General features: G+C 25.3%; 1 protein-coding gene across 2 annotated transcripts in view; it reads left to right on the forward strand.

Annotated features, from left to right (window-relative positions):
- LOC100160868 (potassium/sodium hyperpolarization-activated cyclic nucleotide-gated channel 1) overlaps positions 1-18,077 on the forward strand; it is a gene marked incomplete at its 3' end in the record, with an annotated part of 47,984 nt that overhangs the window by 16,321 nt on the left and 13,586 nt on the right. Inside the window, 4 exon segments of one of the 2 annotated variants that reach the window (XM_003241821.4) lie at positions 9,779-9,942; positions 13,582-13,718; positions 13,797-13,934; positions 15,885-15,953. In XM_003241821.4, coding sequence (XP_003241869.2) covers positions 9,779-9,942; positions 13,582-13,718; positions 13,797-13,934; positions 15,885-15,953 — 508 coding nt within the window. 2 annotated transcript variants of the gene reach the window in all.

Below are 18,077 nucleotides of genomic sequence, written 5' to 3' on the forward strand. Positions count from 1 at the left end.
CTCGAATACCATATACGTATTCACAATATTTCTCATCCAGTAGATTAGAAAGTGTAATGCAAGAACAACTGAATATTTTCTAATATTATTTATAGGTCTAAAATATTTAATTTTGAATTAAAAGACATGCTAATTTTATGACAAAGTAATTTGTTTTAGTTTTCTTTTAATGCAGTTTGTTGCAGTTTTATACAGTTAATTCGTGTACCTAGTAATTATTTAATCATGACGTATATGTACGATACAGTTATTACCTATTAATTATTATGTTTATGAAAAAAAAAGTCAAAATCTTTATTAATGTTATTCAACTTTGGTTAATTATTTATGTAGATAATGTCCAACACTAGTTATACTGTTAAAATAAAATACATTTCCTAAAATTAAACAAAATGAATAATATTATGTTTGTCTAATAATTGCCCAATCTACCTTTGGTTGATTAGATTCGTGTTATTATTGTGATTGTCTAAAAGATTTAGTAATAACACAGTTCATAACATTTTGATTACAAACTATAGAAATTAACGGAAAACCTTAAAACGTATGATTTGGGCCAGAATTAGGTACGTACATATTTAACAGTATCCGCATATTAAACGACTAATATATTATATTATATTTATATATTGTATACTAGCTATGAAGGATTAAATGGCCGTGGATTTACTACTTATTAAAGTTAAGTAGAATTTTGAAAAAATTCAAGTCACGAGAATTTTCAAATTATTTTGTAGTTGAAAATAATTAAATTAAATTAATCTAATATTCATGCCTAAAGTTTCACAATTTAATACAAGGCTCCTCATAAATCATAAGTAGTTATTGTTGGAAAAAAAATCAAAGTTGAGTGTAGTTTCACAAATATTTTTAATGAGCGTCTGAAGTTTACATTTTGACAAAATCAGATATTCACGCGTAAAATTACGATTATAGTTATTTCGTTGTAATTTTAAAATATTATCTGTGGGTAGGTACTTGAAACTTTTAACGTATAATATTATAACATTTTATACACATAATGACACTTTTAAATGCAATGGTTTTGGCAAAAATTAATTAAATTCACCCCGTATTACTTAATCTTAAAATAAATTACTTAGATAGCAATATAAATATAATATCATAAAATATATTTTGTAATATTATAGGCTGACGACTATCTTCGATCACATTCGTTTTTGATGGAAATTTGATAATGATTTTTCGTTGAATTCAAATTTCACCAATACTAATTATTATATTACTGAAACGTCTTATTTCAATGACAAGATACACTCGACACCTATACTGTACATTATTGCGTTTACCTACTTTCACCAACTTTAATTCTGATATTAGTCTGAATCGGTTAAACATTTTTACAATGAATCGTATAAGATTATTAAAATTTATGATATTGTTGCTTTAAGGGTTCGATATTATATGTATATCCAAATACGAAGTGTTGATTAAAAAACTTAGTGAAAAATATTTTTTAATTTCTATCTCCACGTTGAAATTTTACATTAATGTACTACAAAATAATGCATTTTAGTTTTAGTTTAATGCGTTGAAATTCATTCGAGAAAATATAATACCATTTGTGCGGCGTCGTCAATGCAGGAATACTTAGTAACGCATTTGATTTGAAAAACATTTATTTTTATTCAATTTATCCTCTTTGTGATAGAATCTACTTAACGAGCACCGTAATAATTATTAAGAATATCATTTATTACTACTAGCTTTTTGAGTTTTATGTATTTTTCTCAGAAAACATTATATTGATGTAACTACATTGTACATAATATAAGAAAAGATAACCTTCTTAAATAAAATAAAGTTTAATTTAGGATATCATGATTTTAATTAGAATCAAAATAAAATAGTATAAAGATTGTTTTTTAAAATGTAAAACTACACCTACAAACAGCTATACCTACATCAATTTTATCTTTAGTTTTGAACAAGATCACACTAATGGACTTATAGAAAGTTTTATTGTAAAACTGTCATATTGTGCTATTTATTGCTTTTTATAATTGAAAATTGCGATTATGAACTCATAACCACAATACAATTATTATTAATATATATTTTGTACTTGATGCGTTTAATATGTTGAAATATGTTATTTATAACTTTCGTATCTTTGACTTTTTTAACATTTACAAATAGCTGCTTTGAAATTATTTTATAACGTCTTCGATTTTAAATGTCACCTTTTACCTAAGCTAAACGACTAGATATTTTATATGAAAGTATGCTGGATTTTTTAATTTTTTAAATTTTATAATAATATATTCGTTTAGAAACATGTTTGGATAATCGAAGGTATTTTAAATATTTACATAAGATATTAATTATTTTTTTACATAATGTTATATTTTTATTTTTATTAAGTCCCACAAATAACCTTAGGAATTTTGAATAAATTGTGTAATTATATACGTTTTTATTCTTAGTGTAGTTTGTTGTTTTATAAATTAAAGTCTGAGGTCTGATTATTTTTTTTTTCGTCTAGATTAGTGTTTGATAAATCTTTGCGCATTGTTTCGATTAGTCTTATAATATATTCATTTTTAAATAATCTTTATACATATTCTTAATCGACATGTTACTATAAAGTAAATAATTTTAAATTATATATTACATATTTACATCATACTTTTTTGTATTAGGTTAAAAGGCTTCAACATTTAAGGTCTATTACATCTTATTATTATGATTATAATAAGAATTAAACAGAAATGAGTATGTTTCAAATCCAAGTAATAATTGATTTCAAATGTATGTACATATAATATAATATGTATTAGGAAGTCTTCAACATATTTCCGATTGAAGTATTGTTATACTATTTTGTCATATTAATTATCGTTTAGATTCATTGAAACGTCATAGTTGTTGTTTTTTATATTTATTGAAATAGTAATACACGGAAGGCGTATTAATCCATCCATTGAAAAGTATCCAGATTATTTTGTATTATTGGATTGGACGGTAACATTATTTTTCGATAAAGTTATCATAATATTATACTTAATATAATTGTATGTTTCAAACCTAAGAAATAAATTACTTAAAATGTATGCAATATAAATACTATGCATAATACGTATATTATAATATAATATGTATTATGAATTCCTCAAAATATTTCCGATTGAAGTATTATTATGTTTTAGAATATTAATCATCGTGTAGAGTCATTGAAACGTCATAGATTTAGGATTTTGTTCTTTATATTAAATTGTAATCAACAGAAGTCGTATTAGATTGGTCCATTGATATTCAGATTATTTTATAATATTGCATTGGACAGGTCGTGCGCTTATTGTGACATTACAATTTATTTTTCGATAAATTTTATACTTATCATAATCGTGTATTTTAGATTTTTTTATTTTTTGATTAGATATGTACACAGTAGAACATATTGTTCACAAACAAACAGGCAACATATCTGTAGGAGATATTATTAAATCTGCTGATACGAACATTGTGAAATTCTTAAATTTAATTTGTTCATTGTTGTAAATATTATTATGAACAATGAAATGACTAGATTAATTATGTATAAGGTTTTCTAATCTTAAATATATACAAATAATTAACATATATATCTGTAGTAGTATTTATTTGTTCCTTCATAGCCCATTTTTACAGGGAGATTTTAAAAGTTTAAGGCGGAATGTCCTGCACAAACACATATTTTCTACTACGTTACACAAAATCATAGTACTTTTAAAAAGTGTAATTACCTATGTAAGTTCAAGTGGATTTTTACAGTGATGACACATTATTTGACCGTTTATTTTTCACTCACAAATAATCACTTATTTCCAGCAACAAATTTGCTCAATTTATTTTTTACTAAAATGAGATTGATAAAAATATCAATTTTTTTTTAGTGATATTCTTAGTTTTTTAGTTAGTTATCAATCCTTGAGGAAAAGATTAATTAATTTTTTTAATACCTACTTTCAATACAAACAAAATGAAGTATTTTCCATCTACATTTACATTTGCAAATGTACCTATTCAATTTAAATTTTAAATAAATTACTAATTTATTGCTTAAATTGTATTGCTGTAATTCTGTACATATTATACAATATACAAACTAAAATAAACTCATAACCTATAAAATATAGACATCAACTGGAATCTATCACTGTTGTACGAACAATTGACACCACACACATTTTTTTTGAATTTGACATAATGATGGATGAAAATATATTGTATTAACAATAACAGTATGAAATTTGAAAACGAAAAAAAATACTTATAATGTTTGATATTGATTTTATGAATGTATATAATTTAATTTATAGTAACGCTATTAAAAATATTTAATAATTATGCATGGTAACTGTGCTTTTTATTAAACATTATTTTTTGATTTAAACTATCAATGCAATTATAGAAAAATCAATTACTTCAATAATTTTTCCGATTGTAGGTTGGTATTTAAAAACATGTATATGTTATATTGTTATTATTTTTAAAGCTATTATGTATTAATTCTCTGATATTTTGTTCGAAAGTTAATAATATTCCAATTATGTTGATATTTGACATTGTGATTGTAAAGTATTCGGTGTCTACTTTTTTATTTGTAAAACGTGGAATTCGTTACACTATTGTAATGTTACGAGAGAGGAATCGAACAATTCAAAATATTGTTGTGTATAATTATTTAAATTTTGCAATTGGTTATATTAACAGGAAAAAACTTGTGTCAATCGATATGAAAATACAACAGTTTTCACTTTAATTTATGTACACTAATATAGTATGTGCCATTCATTATAATTTTCGCAAAAACTATTCATTTTGTAACTAGTTTCAAATAAATAATGCATGAAAGATATAATATATATATAAATTACTTAAATTCTTGAGTACAATTTTATGTACTTGCAGAGAATTAACCAGAAAGTTAGTTCCTATTTAATTATAATTGTATTTCCACCGTTAACTAAACATTAAACCCTGTTTTATGTTTCTGTAAATCATAAAGTATTTATAAAGTTTGAACATTTTAAAATGTATATGACTACGAGATTTACAAATAAAAATAGGACATTATAAGAGTTACTTATTCAGCAAATCCAGATACACATATATTACATTGTATATCTGCAATACAAATAAAATGTAATAATTATTGGCAGTTGTAATGTTTATTTACAGTTTTAATATATATAAGTCTATAATATAAATATTAATTATTTGTCATTGCCTAAGAAATTAAAGTTATAATAATATTTAAAAGATTGGAAAAAAAGAAATGTTATGAAAAGTTTAGTTATTCAGCTAGTATATTATATTTTTATAAATTTATAGGTAGTTAATAATACGAATGTAGATATATTTGTAAATAAGTTATTATGATAGTAACCTGACTGATGTGTGAAACTAAAATGATAATTACGGACAAACGATTTCAAAATTATTGTGTAAGCTGTGTAAGTTGTGAATTGTAATTATAGCCGATCGAATTTCGGTGTCCATCATATATTATTATGTTCGGCAATATATATTTTTTGGCTGTTCACAAGTGATTAGTCAATCTTCTGTACTCAAAACGTTGTCAGCGAGAGAGTTACTTCTCACAGTACCTTGAATTAGTTTGTCATTTTTTGTCAAACAATAACTTCAGGGTCAGTATATTATATGTTGCGCACGCCTTCATATAATGGGACTACTTAGTGGCCATACAATTATTATTAAAGCAACGGTAAATCTGAAGACAAAAATGTGCTGCAATAAACGAGTCATTAAAAACATGTGTACCTACGTTTCCGCAGATCGTCGTCGCAGCTATCCAAATAATTAGGAAAGTGCATGCGTACATTGTTATATATAGGTATGCGTCTCTTCTTCTTGCACTTCAGAGTAGCATTATCCTTAACCCTTATTTCCGAACGACCTTTGTTGTCAAGTATTCTAAATTGCAATAGTGTATATTTTATTTTATTTTTTTCATCTCTACAACGCGAACGCAGGAATCCGAGACGTCTTCTTCTTCTTCTTCTGTTTCTCAGGCGGCTAAACCGTGTTTGTCAATGTTCTCCTCTCCGACCAGCATACGCTCTGCTAACAGAAAAAAAAATATAAAGAAAAAAGAAAGAAACAAATAACCATCTGTGCACGTTTCTCAATAGCACGTCCTTTTTATTTAAATGTATTCGTCAGCTTGCCCGAACAGTTCCTTTTAATCTAAACTCATTGTAAACGAGTTTTTTCTTGACAACCGCTCAGCCCTGAATCTTGTCCTGTTTGGAAAATATATATAATATCATATCGAAATACATTTTTATTTGCCAAAATTTAAAAAAAAAAACTCTGTGCCCGGAGAAATGTATCAATTGTATAAATTGTTGCCGGAAGGTGATAATATTTTGAAGATTTTAAATATTTGTAAAAAAAAAAAGATGAGAATTGCATTAGACATGTTTTTAAATGTATCAGTAGGCAGCAGTGGCGTAGACAAGGGGGGGACGTGGGGGTCAGATCACCCCCCCCCCCATTAGAGCACTATTAAAAAAAAATATAATGTAATATTTTGTTATATTATGATCTCTCGAGCTATTGAATTTTGACAGTTTTTTCAAAATACTGAATACAATTATAATTTTATTTTCGTTTATTTATAGCAAAGTAAATAGTAAGATTTATTTATAAATTCGAAATGGTCGATGACGATTATAAAATGTGTTTAAAATGTGGTCGGATATTATTGTTATTAAGTTATGAGAAATCATTATCATTATCGATGCTTTATCGGCGTCTTCGGGTCTACGGGTTTAGTTCACTGCGTATACATCACGATTTAAGATACTATCTTAAATCGTGGTATACATACAACTAATTTATCTGAAATCTAAAAAAAAGAAACACTTACGGGATTATTGACAACTTTTTGCATCTATCAACTATGGAGAAACGTAGTTCATAATTATTGTACCCGCATTTACAAAACGGCAGTGCTGTCAGACATCTGTGCAACTGCAACGTTATTTCGTATATCGAGTATAAAACTGTATAAAAGTAGAAAACACTGTTATAACTTATGATATTAGTTATTATTATTATATATTATTTTATATTACAATTACTCAAATGTTGAAATATGAATAATAAAAGAAAAAATAATAGTCTACTTTCATATTTCAATAAAAGTACGAAGTCAGTTGTTAATTCAGATCCAGATGAATCACAACCTGCACCAAGTCAACCAAAAGATACAGAAACTGTAGATTTGGTGAGTAAAAATAGCATATTTGACTATCTGATTTATCTAAGTCTTTTAGTTTCTACTTTATGGGTTTCTATGAACAATACTATTTTGTTTTTTAAGATGACATGTTCTATTGCAAGGAAAGATGATATTGGTTTGTTTGTTAATTGTGATTTAAGTGATACTGAAAAAAGTTTTGAGAGGGTGGGGGATTTTCCAATTTTCACCTCCCATTTAGCTGCCTTTATTTTTTTTATCCCCCCCCCCCCTTTCAGAAATCATGTCTACGCCACTGGTAGGCAGTAGGCGCGTATTATAGTATTGTATTAATTATATAGGTGCATGAACATAATTTACTTTAAAAGTCACTTTAGATATTTGAAGACATCTATATTTGTCAATATACTTATTTATGACTAAAATATTATGTTTTGTTAAATATATTTGGTCTTAAAACGTAGGTACTTAACAAATTTTATTTCAAACATTTAAATTACGTAAATTTGAAAACTATACACTCAACATTTGCGATAAATTCACATATATATGCGTTACAATTTATTTACGAGGAACATTTATATTCTATTTACTTTTTATCATCGACCCATTGGTTTTTTTTCTAAAATATCTAAAACTGAGATGAATTGTTAAATTCTTCTGTATTCATAACCAGATTGTTGATTTGAATTAACTAATTATACTTTGTGTACCTATGAAAAAAAAACCGTAATAGATACACCACATACAATGTACGTATTTATATGGTATTTATATATAATATATTATGCATGTTATACTTGTGCATGTCAGCGATTTAAAACACGTGTTCGTGTTTTTTTTTTAAGGAAGTCTGCAAATTTTTAAAATTAATGGTTACTGAAGGTCTAATAAGTTCACGGACGTCACCCATTAGCTTAAAAATAGTGTATGTCAATGTGACAACTGCAGTGGATGTACCATTCACATGTATGTGTTTAGTCTGTGTATTATATAGCTCTACAATAAAACTTTGATGATACATTTTTATTTAAAACAATTTCAAACGTCATAATGTACATGTGACCTATACACATCACATACTCTTTTAATAGAAAATAAATAATTGAAAAAACGTCTAATCATAATAATATGGTATAATTATAATTGTTATCACTTATCAGATATCAGTAATGTATTTAAGAAATGTGATCTTTTTTTTTTTCATTAACACTAACATAGGTACCTATTATAATTTCCATGATAATTCCATATAATTTGAATGATCATAAATAATAATATTAATAACAATATTTATTATCACCTGGGCATGGTATACTTACAATATAAATGTATTGTAAAATAACAATAAACAATTTTTTGCAATTAGGATTTTTTTTAAATGTTTAAACTATCTGACAAAAATCATCTATCATTTGATTTGTATTCTTATTATGAATTATCTTTTTTGAATTAATTTTTAATTTCTATCTATTTGTTTTAAATTTTACTAAATACGAATCTTAATTACTACTATGCGATAGAGAGGTGAAACACGTGGAAACTAAACGGGACAAGTTGCTTACTTTAGGTTCTAGTAAGATGATGTATGAGACAGTACGATTAGTTTAAACAGCTAAAATGTAATATTATATGATTATTCCGTATTAAAAGAATTAGTTTTGAATTTTTCAATGAAAATGTATTAATTCTATGAATTATTATTTATTATTATATCCAAAACAGTAGGTAAGGAAAAAACTTAAATTCGTTTAAATAATTCGTTTGTGATTTTTAGTATACGTTAAAATTAATAGCTGGATATTACAGTTACTTCACAGTAGTTGTTGTTAACACTCACATAATTATGTTTAGGTAATATATTAATTAAAGTGAAGGTATTGTATATTATTAATTATAATTTATATATATTGTGAATTGTGATGATGTACGATAATAATATGTAGGTACGTAGATAGGTACTTGTTTTTAAATGTTATTTGAAAACTGTAATAAGGATTGAAATATAGTACTGTTTACTATGGATATTAAAATATAATTGTTCCACGTATAGTATGTCGTAGTTATACGTTTTCATTTTATGATATAATTAATACAAACAATACACGTGCAAAATATTTTATTGTTCTATTGTCCTGTAAATGTATTGGAGGTATAGCTACTATTAACACAATTTTATAACATTTTTAGATTTAGAATTCCGTGTAAAAATGTCCAAATCATATGAACGAATTTTTTTTTTCATTTTCATTTTCTGATTATGTTAATTTTTTAGTTTACTAGCGAAATCGAATCGTTATAATATTCAATAATTATTGCTATCTTGGAATTCTATATTATACGCAATAGAATAAATTACATTTCTCAAACGAAATAAATTTCTTTCCCATAATTGAAATGTAAAGAATTTTATATAGATACGAACTTTAATATTTACTCACTCCCGCAGTATTGCTTATGCAAAAGTAAATGTAAATTCATTACATTTATGTAAATGATTTGTGCAATTTTATTCGTTATACATAATTTTGTCTGTTTTTGTTGCAGGTTTTATTGGGATTTGTGCATGCTCCTGTTATTGGTTGCCAATTTGATTATACTTCCGGTTGGAATATCTTTTTTCAACGACGATTTCGATACAAGATGGATAATATTTAATTGTTTATCGGATACGATATTTCTCGTGGACATTATCGTAAACTTTAGAACGGGTAACATACTAATAATTTATTATATTTGTAATAAATGAAGATTACGATAATATAAAATGAGACTAAAGTTTTGATAAATGGTGATATTATTGGAAGATATGTAGCCTGTATTATTATTTTTCCCAAGTCACACATAGTTTTAAAAAAAATAATTATGTTTAAATGAAATACCTTTAGCTTTACGCCTTTACTCTGCGCCTTTACGCGTAATATGGATTCAATTGTTGGGTTGTGAATACAAATTAATTACGTTAAGAGATATATAGTAGTATAATCATGTGTCGGTTAGGTTGTATGTACCGACAATTGTAAAAAAGGTATTACATAAAAACATAGCTTTGAACCGAGCTCAGCTTACAAAAGTGATTTTCAAACGGTAAGTTTTCATTAACTAATTAACAAATTCACAATTAATTGTTAATATGAGTAAAGTTTTAAAAGATTTTTAAATTGAAAAAAATACAATTGACATAAATAAAATATGTACCTATGTACCCAACCCAACAACTTGTATTGAATGCAATTATTTGAATTGTAAAAAAAATAAAATTAATATCACTGTTATTCAAAGAATTCATCTTCAAATTTCAAGTACTATAGCATCTAATATTATACATTTCTACCAAAGATAATTTTGTCATAAAATTGATATTTGTGTAGTTGAAGTAAAATTTAAAACTGCGACCGTGTCAATATTTTGCCACAGTTCAAATTTATAATGAATATTAAAAAATAATGATAATACCTACTACCTTTACATTTTAAACAATATTTTATTTTTAGTTATTTTTTTACCTAAACGATAATTTATTAAATATAAATTTTGTAATAGTTTTATTCTATTATGTTACGTTTACTATTTGATAAAAAAAAAATAATTTGAAAAATGTTGTTATTAAAACATATCTTTTACTGTGTATTGGAATTAAAATTTAATCGTTATTGGCACTAAACATATTTAAGTTTCATATTAAATTATTTCATCTCGGTTTTTATCAAATACATCTAACATTTCTTTACAATCAAACATTTCTCAACTTAACGATTTTATTATAATATATACCCTATGCAGTTTTGCTAAAATGTATATAATCATTTAAGCAACTAAAGTAGATTATAATTTTATCAAGTAATTAACTAATTAAGGATTGGTATACACTGAGGTTTATGAGAGTGATGAACGTTTTGTGGTATTAATGAATTATTATAAGAATATTACATTAGGAAACTAACGTTGAATGATCATAATACAAGGATAAACAAATTGCAATTATTTTTGTAAAGCCACTAAAATACCTATTGGGTAATTGTACTTAAAATTTTAAATATTTATATTTATTTAGAATATTAAATTCCTTGACCTTCGTTTTTTAGTGACGTAAGTATAGTATTTTATTAAAATACTTTTTACATTTTTATTTCGTAATTTTTAATCATATATTGTAAATAAAATGTCGTATATACATATATTATAATTTATATGCATAAACAATACATCATATAAGTAATAATAGACTATTTTTGAATAATTTTCTGTAGTAAACAATATTTTATAATAATATAATATGAAAAAATAATCGTCGAAATAAAATTAATTGCTTAATACGCAAATAATAACAAAATACTAAGAGCGCTTTTATAATTCTTTAAGTGGTAAACAACTTATCTAATTATAAATTAATTTTGTTAGGGTATTTCGTTTCACATTATTAAGTAGTGTTTAATCAATTTAAATTGAAAATTTGTAACCTTCGTATAATGATAACTGGATAAGAAATTGTATTAATATTCTGTTTTTTTTTCTGTGGTTAAGAAAGTAGATTACTGACTTTCTGGTAAGTTTAACGTCATTAAGCGTTTTTTTTTTTTTTGAATATTTAGTATCTGAAATGTATCGTTAATATTAAACATCTAAAGTATCATCAACCAATATCAGCACGATTCACGAGGTGGTGATCTAAAGAGGTTATGGAAATTCAAAAACGAACTCATTATGGGACACGTTGTTATCCCAACAAATATCTTTTATAGATTTAATAGAAGTCAGTTTGAGATACGATTGTTATATTTATTTGTGAATAATTTTATGAATATTTTATACCTTATAAACATTCTTAACGTTCTAAAAAGGATGCACACATTTAAAAATAATTATGTCTTATAATAAATGGTTAAAAAAACTGGCGAAGTCGCTCTGCTGTACAGTAGATTTCAAATGAAATCTTGTCGTTGAATGGGCGTGATAAATTTAAATTCAATGATCATCAATTATTGCATGCAATAATCGGTTTCGATGCTCTTTAAGTTTCCCCGATTAGTATATTTTAAATTACAATAATGAATAAAATTATTATTTTTCGTTTCATCATACAATATCGTCAATATGAATAATTTTGTACTAAATGTTCAAGCATTATTATATTTTATATTATTGATTAAACAAATTGAAAAGTACAAAATTATATTATGCACATTTTTGCGAATTTAACAACATTTGTCAAATGTCAACAATTCTAACTTTAAACGCCTATAAATAAATACGCTAATAAAGTAATAATATATTAATGTAGATTTACACCCGACATTTTTTTTAATTCGAGTAAGAAAACATTTTAAGGAATCTTAAATTAAATTTTTAAGCTTTTTGATCGACCATACAATTATTTTTCAAAATTAATTGTAAAATATCTAAAAAAAAAGTAAAAATTTCAAATGCTTTTATACTAAAAAAGAGCCAAAATATTTTACCTACGTGAAACTAGCTCTATAAAGTTGGCACAACAATCTAAAACCATTCCAGAAAACTCTTCTCGGACTTGTTGGACGTTGTTGGATAATTGTTGGAGTATATTGGAAGCTATATTAATAGTTATTCAATTGCAAAGTTTGTAGTGCCAATTTCATAACCAGCACTACAAATTAATGTAAATCATTAAAAACAGATCCAAAAATATACACATTGAGAAATTGTTGGAATTTTGTTGGACAAAAAATCAAAAAACTTTCTGAATTTTTACTGCGTTAAGTAGTTTAGTTCTTTCCATATTAAAAATGATATTCCTATTAAAAAATTTTATTTTCGTTATACTTTGAAAATATACCACGTCTAAAAAATGCTAATATAAATTATTTTGTGAAAATTTTAAATATCTATGATCATTTGGGTTTAAATATTTAAGTAGGTGACTATAACGTAATATAAGATCGATTTCCCCTTGATTGGTTTTGCGTAAATTTATAATTTATCCATTCATTCGTTTATCCATAATTACATGTATATATACTTAAAGTCTAATCATATTTATATTAATTGTGTTAAATACATGTAATATAAGATTAACAACGTAATAAAAAAATATTTACGTTTACTTTTGTAAAATATATAAAAATTAAAATTAAAAAAATTATTAACAATGTATTATGTATTTTTTTAAGTTGAGTGAGTTTTTAGTTTTTACTGTACCTATATATTATTTTTGATAAAATATTATTTTTTTTTAAATGTTTTATTGTTACAAAACATTTAACTGAGTAGTTAAATACATTTAGTTGTTATATTACATAATATTTTATACTCGTTATTCACCTACATATTTTACGAGATTTTTTCTTAAATATTCGTATTATATTATTTTACAGGCATCTTACAAACGGACAATTCTGAACAAGTGATATTAGAACCAAAACTGATAGCTAGAAATTACTTGCGATCCTGGTTCTTCCTGGATCTGATTAGTTCTCTCCCATTGGATTATCTATTTCTTATGTTTAATCAGGTACCGAATTGTAATCACGATTTTTAATAATGATAAAATTAATCGAAGTGTTGTATATAATATTATATTTGCGTACAGGATGTGGGTGAAGGTATACAGATTTTACACGCTGGTCGAGCTCTTCGCATTCTTCGACTTGCGAAGCTACTAAGTTTAGTGAGATTACTCCGTTTATCAAGATTGGTGCGCTATGTTAACCAATGGGAAGAAGTATACGTAAGTAACTTAATAATATTATGTAAACTACGTACCTTTTAGATATAAATAATAAACAATTTTTAAATTGAATATTCATTTGATATAATCATATACTCGTATGCTTCATATAATATATAATACATCGATTATTATGACCAATTTTTACTGGTCCCTTGAATGTCATTACTCATTATAAACAGATTATATTGTACTATGTATAGTTTTTAGATGCAAAATGATCTCAGTTGATTAGACATTATTAGCAGTAACATTACAAACAAATAAATCAATGATCACCCTTTATGTATGTTGCTCACAATTTATTTATTTGTATTTTCTATCATAACACACAGATCACAGGTAATAGAAAACATTATAATTTAGGTCTTTATTTTACAAGAGAAAAACAACAACAATAACAACAATTAAAATGATAAATAAATTAGCATACTCTAGTCTTAACCATAATGGTCATTGATTATAATATGAATTACTGTTATTCAGGACATTTATGTTATCTTAACTCTTAATGACTTAAAACATATTACAAATATAACAACTAATTGACAAAAAACAAATAAAAATTATAAATATTTGAAATTAATCTATTATACCTATTTTGATTTTTTGGTAGTTTGTTTGAAGTTTCAATTTTAGTAGTAAAACATTTTTATTATAATAAAAGTAGTTTATTTATTAAAAAATAGTTATTTCGACATTTAGTGGAGAGCTTTTATTATTATACTATTAGGTAATACATTAATTTTAACTGTTTAGGTATAAAATATATTATTCTCGTAATACTCATTATAGATTTTATTATCATAACCTATATTAAAGAAAATGTTTAATCACAAAAAATTAAACCATAAATAATTTTCATATTCCTGACATAAAATAATTTGAACAGGAAAAAAATATTAAACGATTTAGACTTTAGATTAACACATTTTTGCGACCATGATCAAAGAATTATGTTCAATGTGTTTATATTATTACTGAGAAATAAATTTAAATGTATGCAATGTTTTAATAGCAGGTTTTGGTACTAAATGTTATTTGATACGAAGTTGTAATAACGAAGCAATTACAAAAATGAATTTTATATTTAAAACTAATTAAGTACAATTTTGTTTTATATTGTAAACATTTAAAATTTAATGTTATAAAATAAAAGTCATTTTGCAATCAGTCGATCCCATTAAAATATATAAAATGATGTCCAGTCATTTCATCGTTGATAATTTACTGCATGACAATTTCTCCCAAATAATTGATCGTGAAATACTCCATCGTATTGAAACAGTGAAAAGTCTTCAATTTTTAATCACGGGAGCGGTTTTTGGTAGAAAATTGGATGAAATTGGAACTTCATGGGCTCAAAAGAAATCCTAGCGCTTTACAAATAATCGGGAAAATTGTGAATTTTTACGCAAAACTAATAATTGTCGACGAAATCGATTTTATATTTTTGTGGTAACTCAAAAATGAATAATCGTAGTGACTTAAAACTCTAAGTCATTTTCACCAAATATTCATATTATCACTTATTTAAAATGATTACATAATATAAAATATTTTGGCTCTTTTTGTTCGATATTTAAAACTTTCAATTTTTTTAACCTTTTTTTTCGATTTAAGTTATTTTTGTTTTTGAGTTAAATTAATTTTGGTTTGAGAGAAATGCATGTGATAATAACCCATACCCCCGATTATTTAGTTGTGTTTCTAAGCCTAAGATATTTGACAGAACAAGGAATGCCAACTTGATATTATGTCTAACTCGTGACTGCCCGAACCGAAATTCAATAATTTTTAAATAATTAGCATGATAAGCTTATAATAATATTGTCGCTAACCGCTAACTCGTTATTTAGTTTTGTTTGTTTCGACCGTCGCGCGTATGTTTTCGCAGCACGAACACTAATATGCCGGCTTGTTTCCGTTTATTATTATTTTTTTTTGTAGATGTTAAGAATAAGATCGGACATGTCGTCGGATCAACAAGGTCAGATTGAAAGCCGATCCATGATCAAGGTAATAATCGACTGCGCTTGTTTTACCTCTTCTTCTTATATTTTTTTTTCTGTGATAATTTATATCACTACAACTTAGTGTACCTACTCATCATCTATATACATCACTTTATTTTTAACTTAAAAATCTGAACACGTTTTTATTATATACCGATGAAGAGGAATTTCTGTTCGGAGTTTGATACCCACCAAAGGAAAAATGTGATTTGTCGGCGATTTATTAAACGCGTTTTTCCTCCCACGTCCTATGTGGAAAATATGTGACGTGAATTACAAAAGCAGACGTGGATGGGTCATTTTTCCGCGCACACAAACACACGCACCATATATTCACATCCGGCTTCGACACATTCATTAAAACCGCAATTTAATTCAAAGTGCGGTACACATTATATTATACGATATATATATATATAATATAATATATACTATACACAATTTGAAACGTAACAATCAATAAAATAAAATATTGTAAGTGTAGTTATCGTCATAATTAACGCACGGGGCAGCACCGTTTGCGCCAAAATAATAATTATTGTTTAGTGCATTTTCATTGTTTGATCACCTGGTGAATATTTTGGCTGCATAATTCACACTGTATATAATATAAACTCACTATTTACGCTATTGAAACGCCTTTTTTCTAACAAAATACCAAACCATCCAATTTAACACACACATATATGATTTTTCATGGGATTATGTACTCACTCGCGTTACTATAATAATTATTTGTTTTTTTTTTTATTTTATTTTAACTATTTTATTATGTTTTTTTATATTTATGTTTGATGCGAAATCATTGGGTGGCTTATGTGTATATGTATATTTTACTTCCAACCAATATTGTTTGTTTTTGGTAAAAATAATGCTAACAGAGTGTGTTCTTTATAATATGAAATGTTTATGTAATCATTTTTTTTTGTGCACCCAATATAATGCATGCATTACAATAATATTAAACTATTATATCAAATGAAAATGGAACAGTTTTCGAATAATATATAATTATTTTACTGTAATCGTAGTATACGATAATCATACGATTTATTACATTATTTCTTCGACAGTTTATCGGAGTATATGGTGAGTAGCTTGCTGCATATAATCATAATATTAGGAATTTGAAAGTAGATAAATTGTGGACAATTTTGTTTATATTATAGGTAAAATATTATGTATTATATTACATTATTGTTAGTTTGAGTTAGTACTTAACTAGGAATAAATAAAAACACATATTTGTTGCTAAGACATTATTTTAAAGAACGGATAATAATATTTATCATACCTATCACATAAATATTATTTTATAATTATGTATACAAATAAAATATGAACAATATTATTATCTTCCGTGGTAGAAAATTTGGATTGTAGATCACACAATAATTATTGATAACTGTAGCTTAATGTGAGATACATTAGTGAACGAGCTTGTGTTTCACAAACAAAATAATATAATTCTTCACGTAAGCACAGTAGAGTTAATGACCTTAAAACTTTTGAAAGCAAAATAATTTAATAAACTTTAAGCCCCCGAATGCATGACAGTGACATCTTGTAAAAAACTTTGCTCGTAATTATATTTTGTGAAAACGTTGTTTTATGATAACTTTTTTTTCGTTATTTTCACACAATTATTTTAACTTAATAATATTTGCAAGTGTTGGAATTTAATTCATCACATTAAATGGACTGTAAACAATTTCAGCGGTAGACGACCTATATAGGGAGGTAAAATTCAGTCAATACATCAGCTTTTTACTAAGACAATTTTGTATTAAACTTTAATAACCTACTATTAAATTAAATAGCCAGTTGAACTGACGGAAATTGAATTTAAACCTATGGTACTTATCTCTATATAATTTATATAATTTATGACTCTGAACTTTTTGAGAAATTATCTTATTATACTTACCTACTTACTCATTAAATATATAAATTAGTTTATAATATACTAAATTTTCTATCAATTGATAATTTCATTATTAGACAAACATTTTTAGTATCATAATTTACTACAACCGTATGGTGTAAACACTAAACCAAATATTATAAAACCACATAATTATAAAATGTGTCAATAAAGTATAAATATTTCTCACGTGGATAACAAGAA

Source organism: Acyrthosiphon pisum, chromosome A2 (assembly GCF_005508785.2).
Source record: "Acyrthosiphon pisum isolate AL4f chromosome A2, pea_aphid_22Mar2018_4r6ur, whole genome shotgun sequence".
In the NCBI taxonomy this organism is placed as follows: Eukaryota; Metazoa; Arthropoda; class Insecta; order Hemiptera; family Aphididae; genus Acyrthosiphon; species Acyrthosiphon pisum.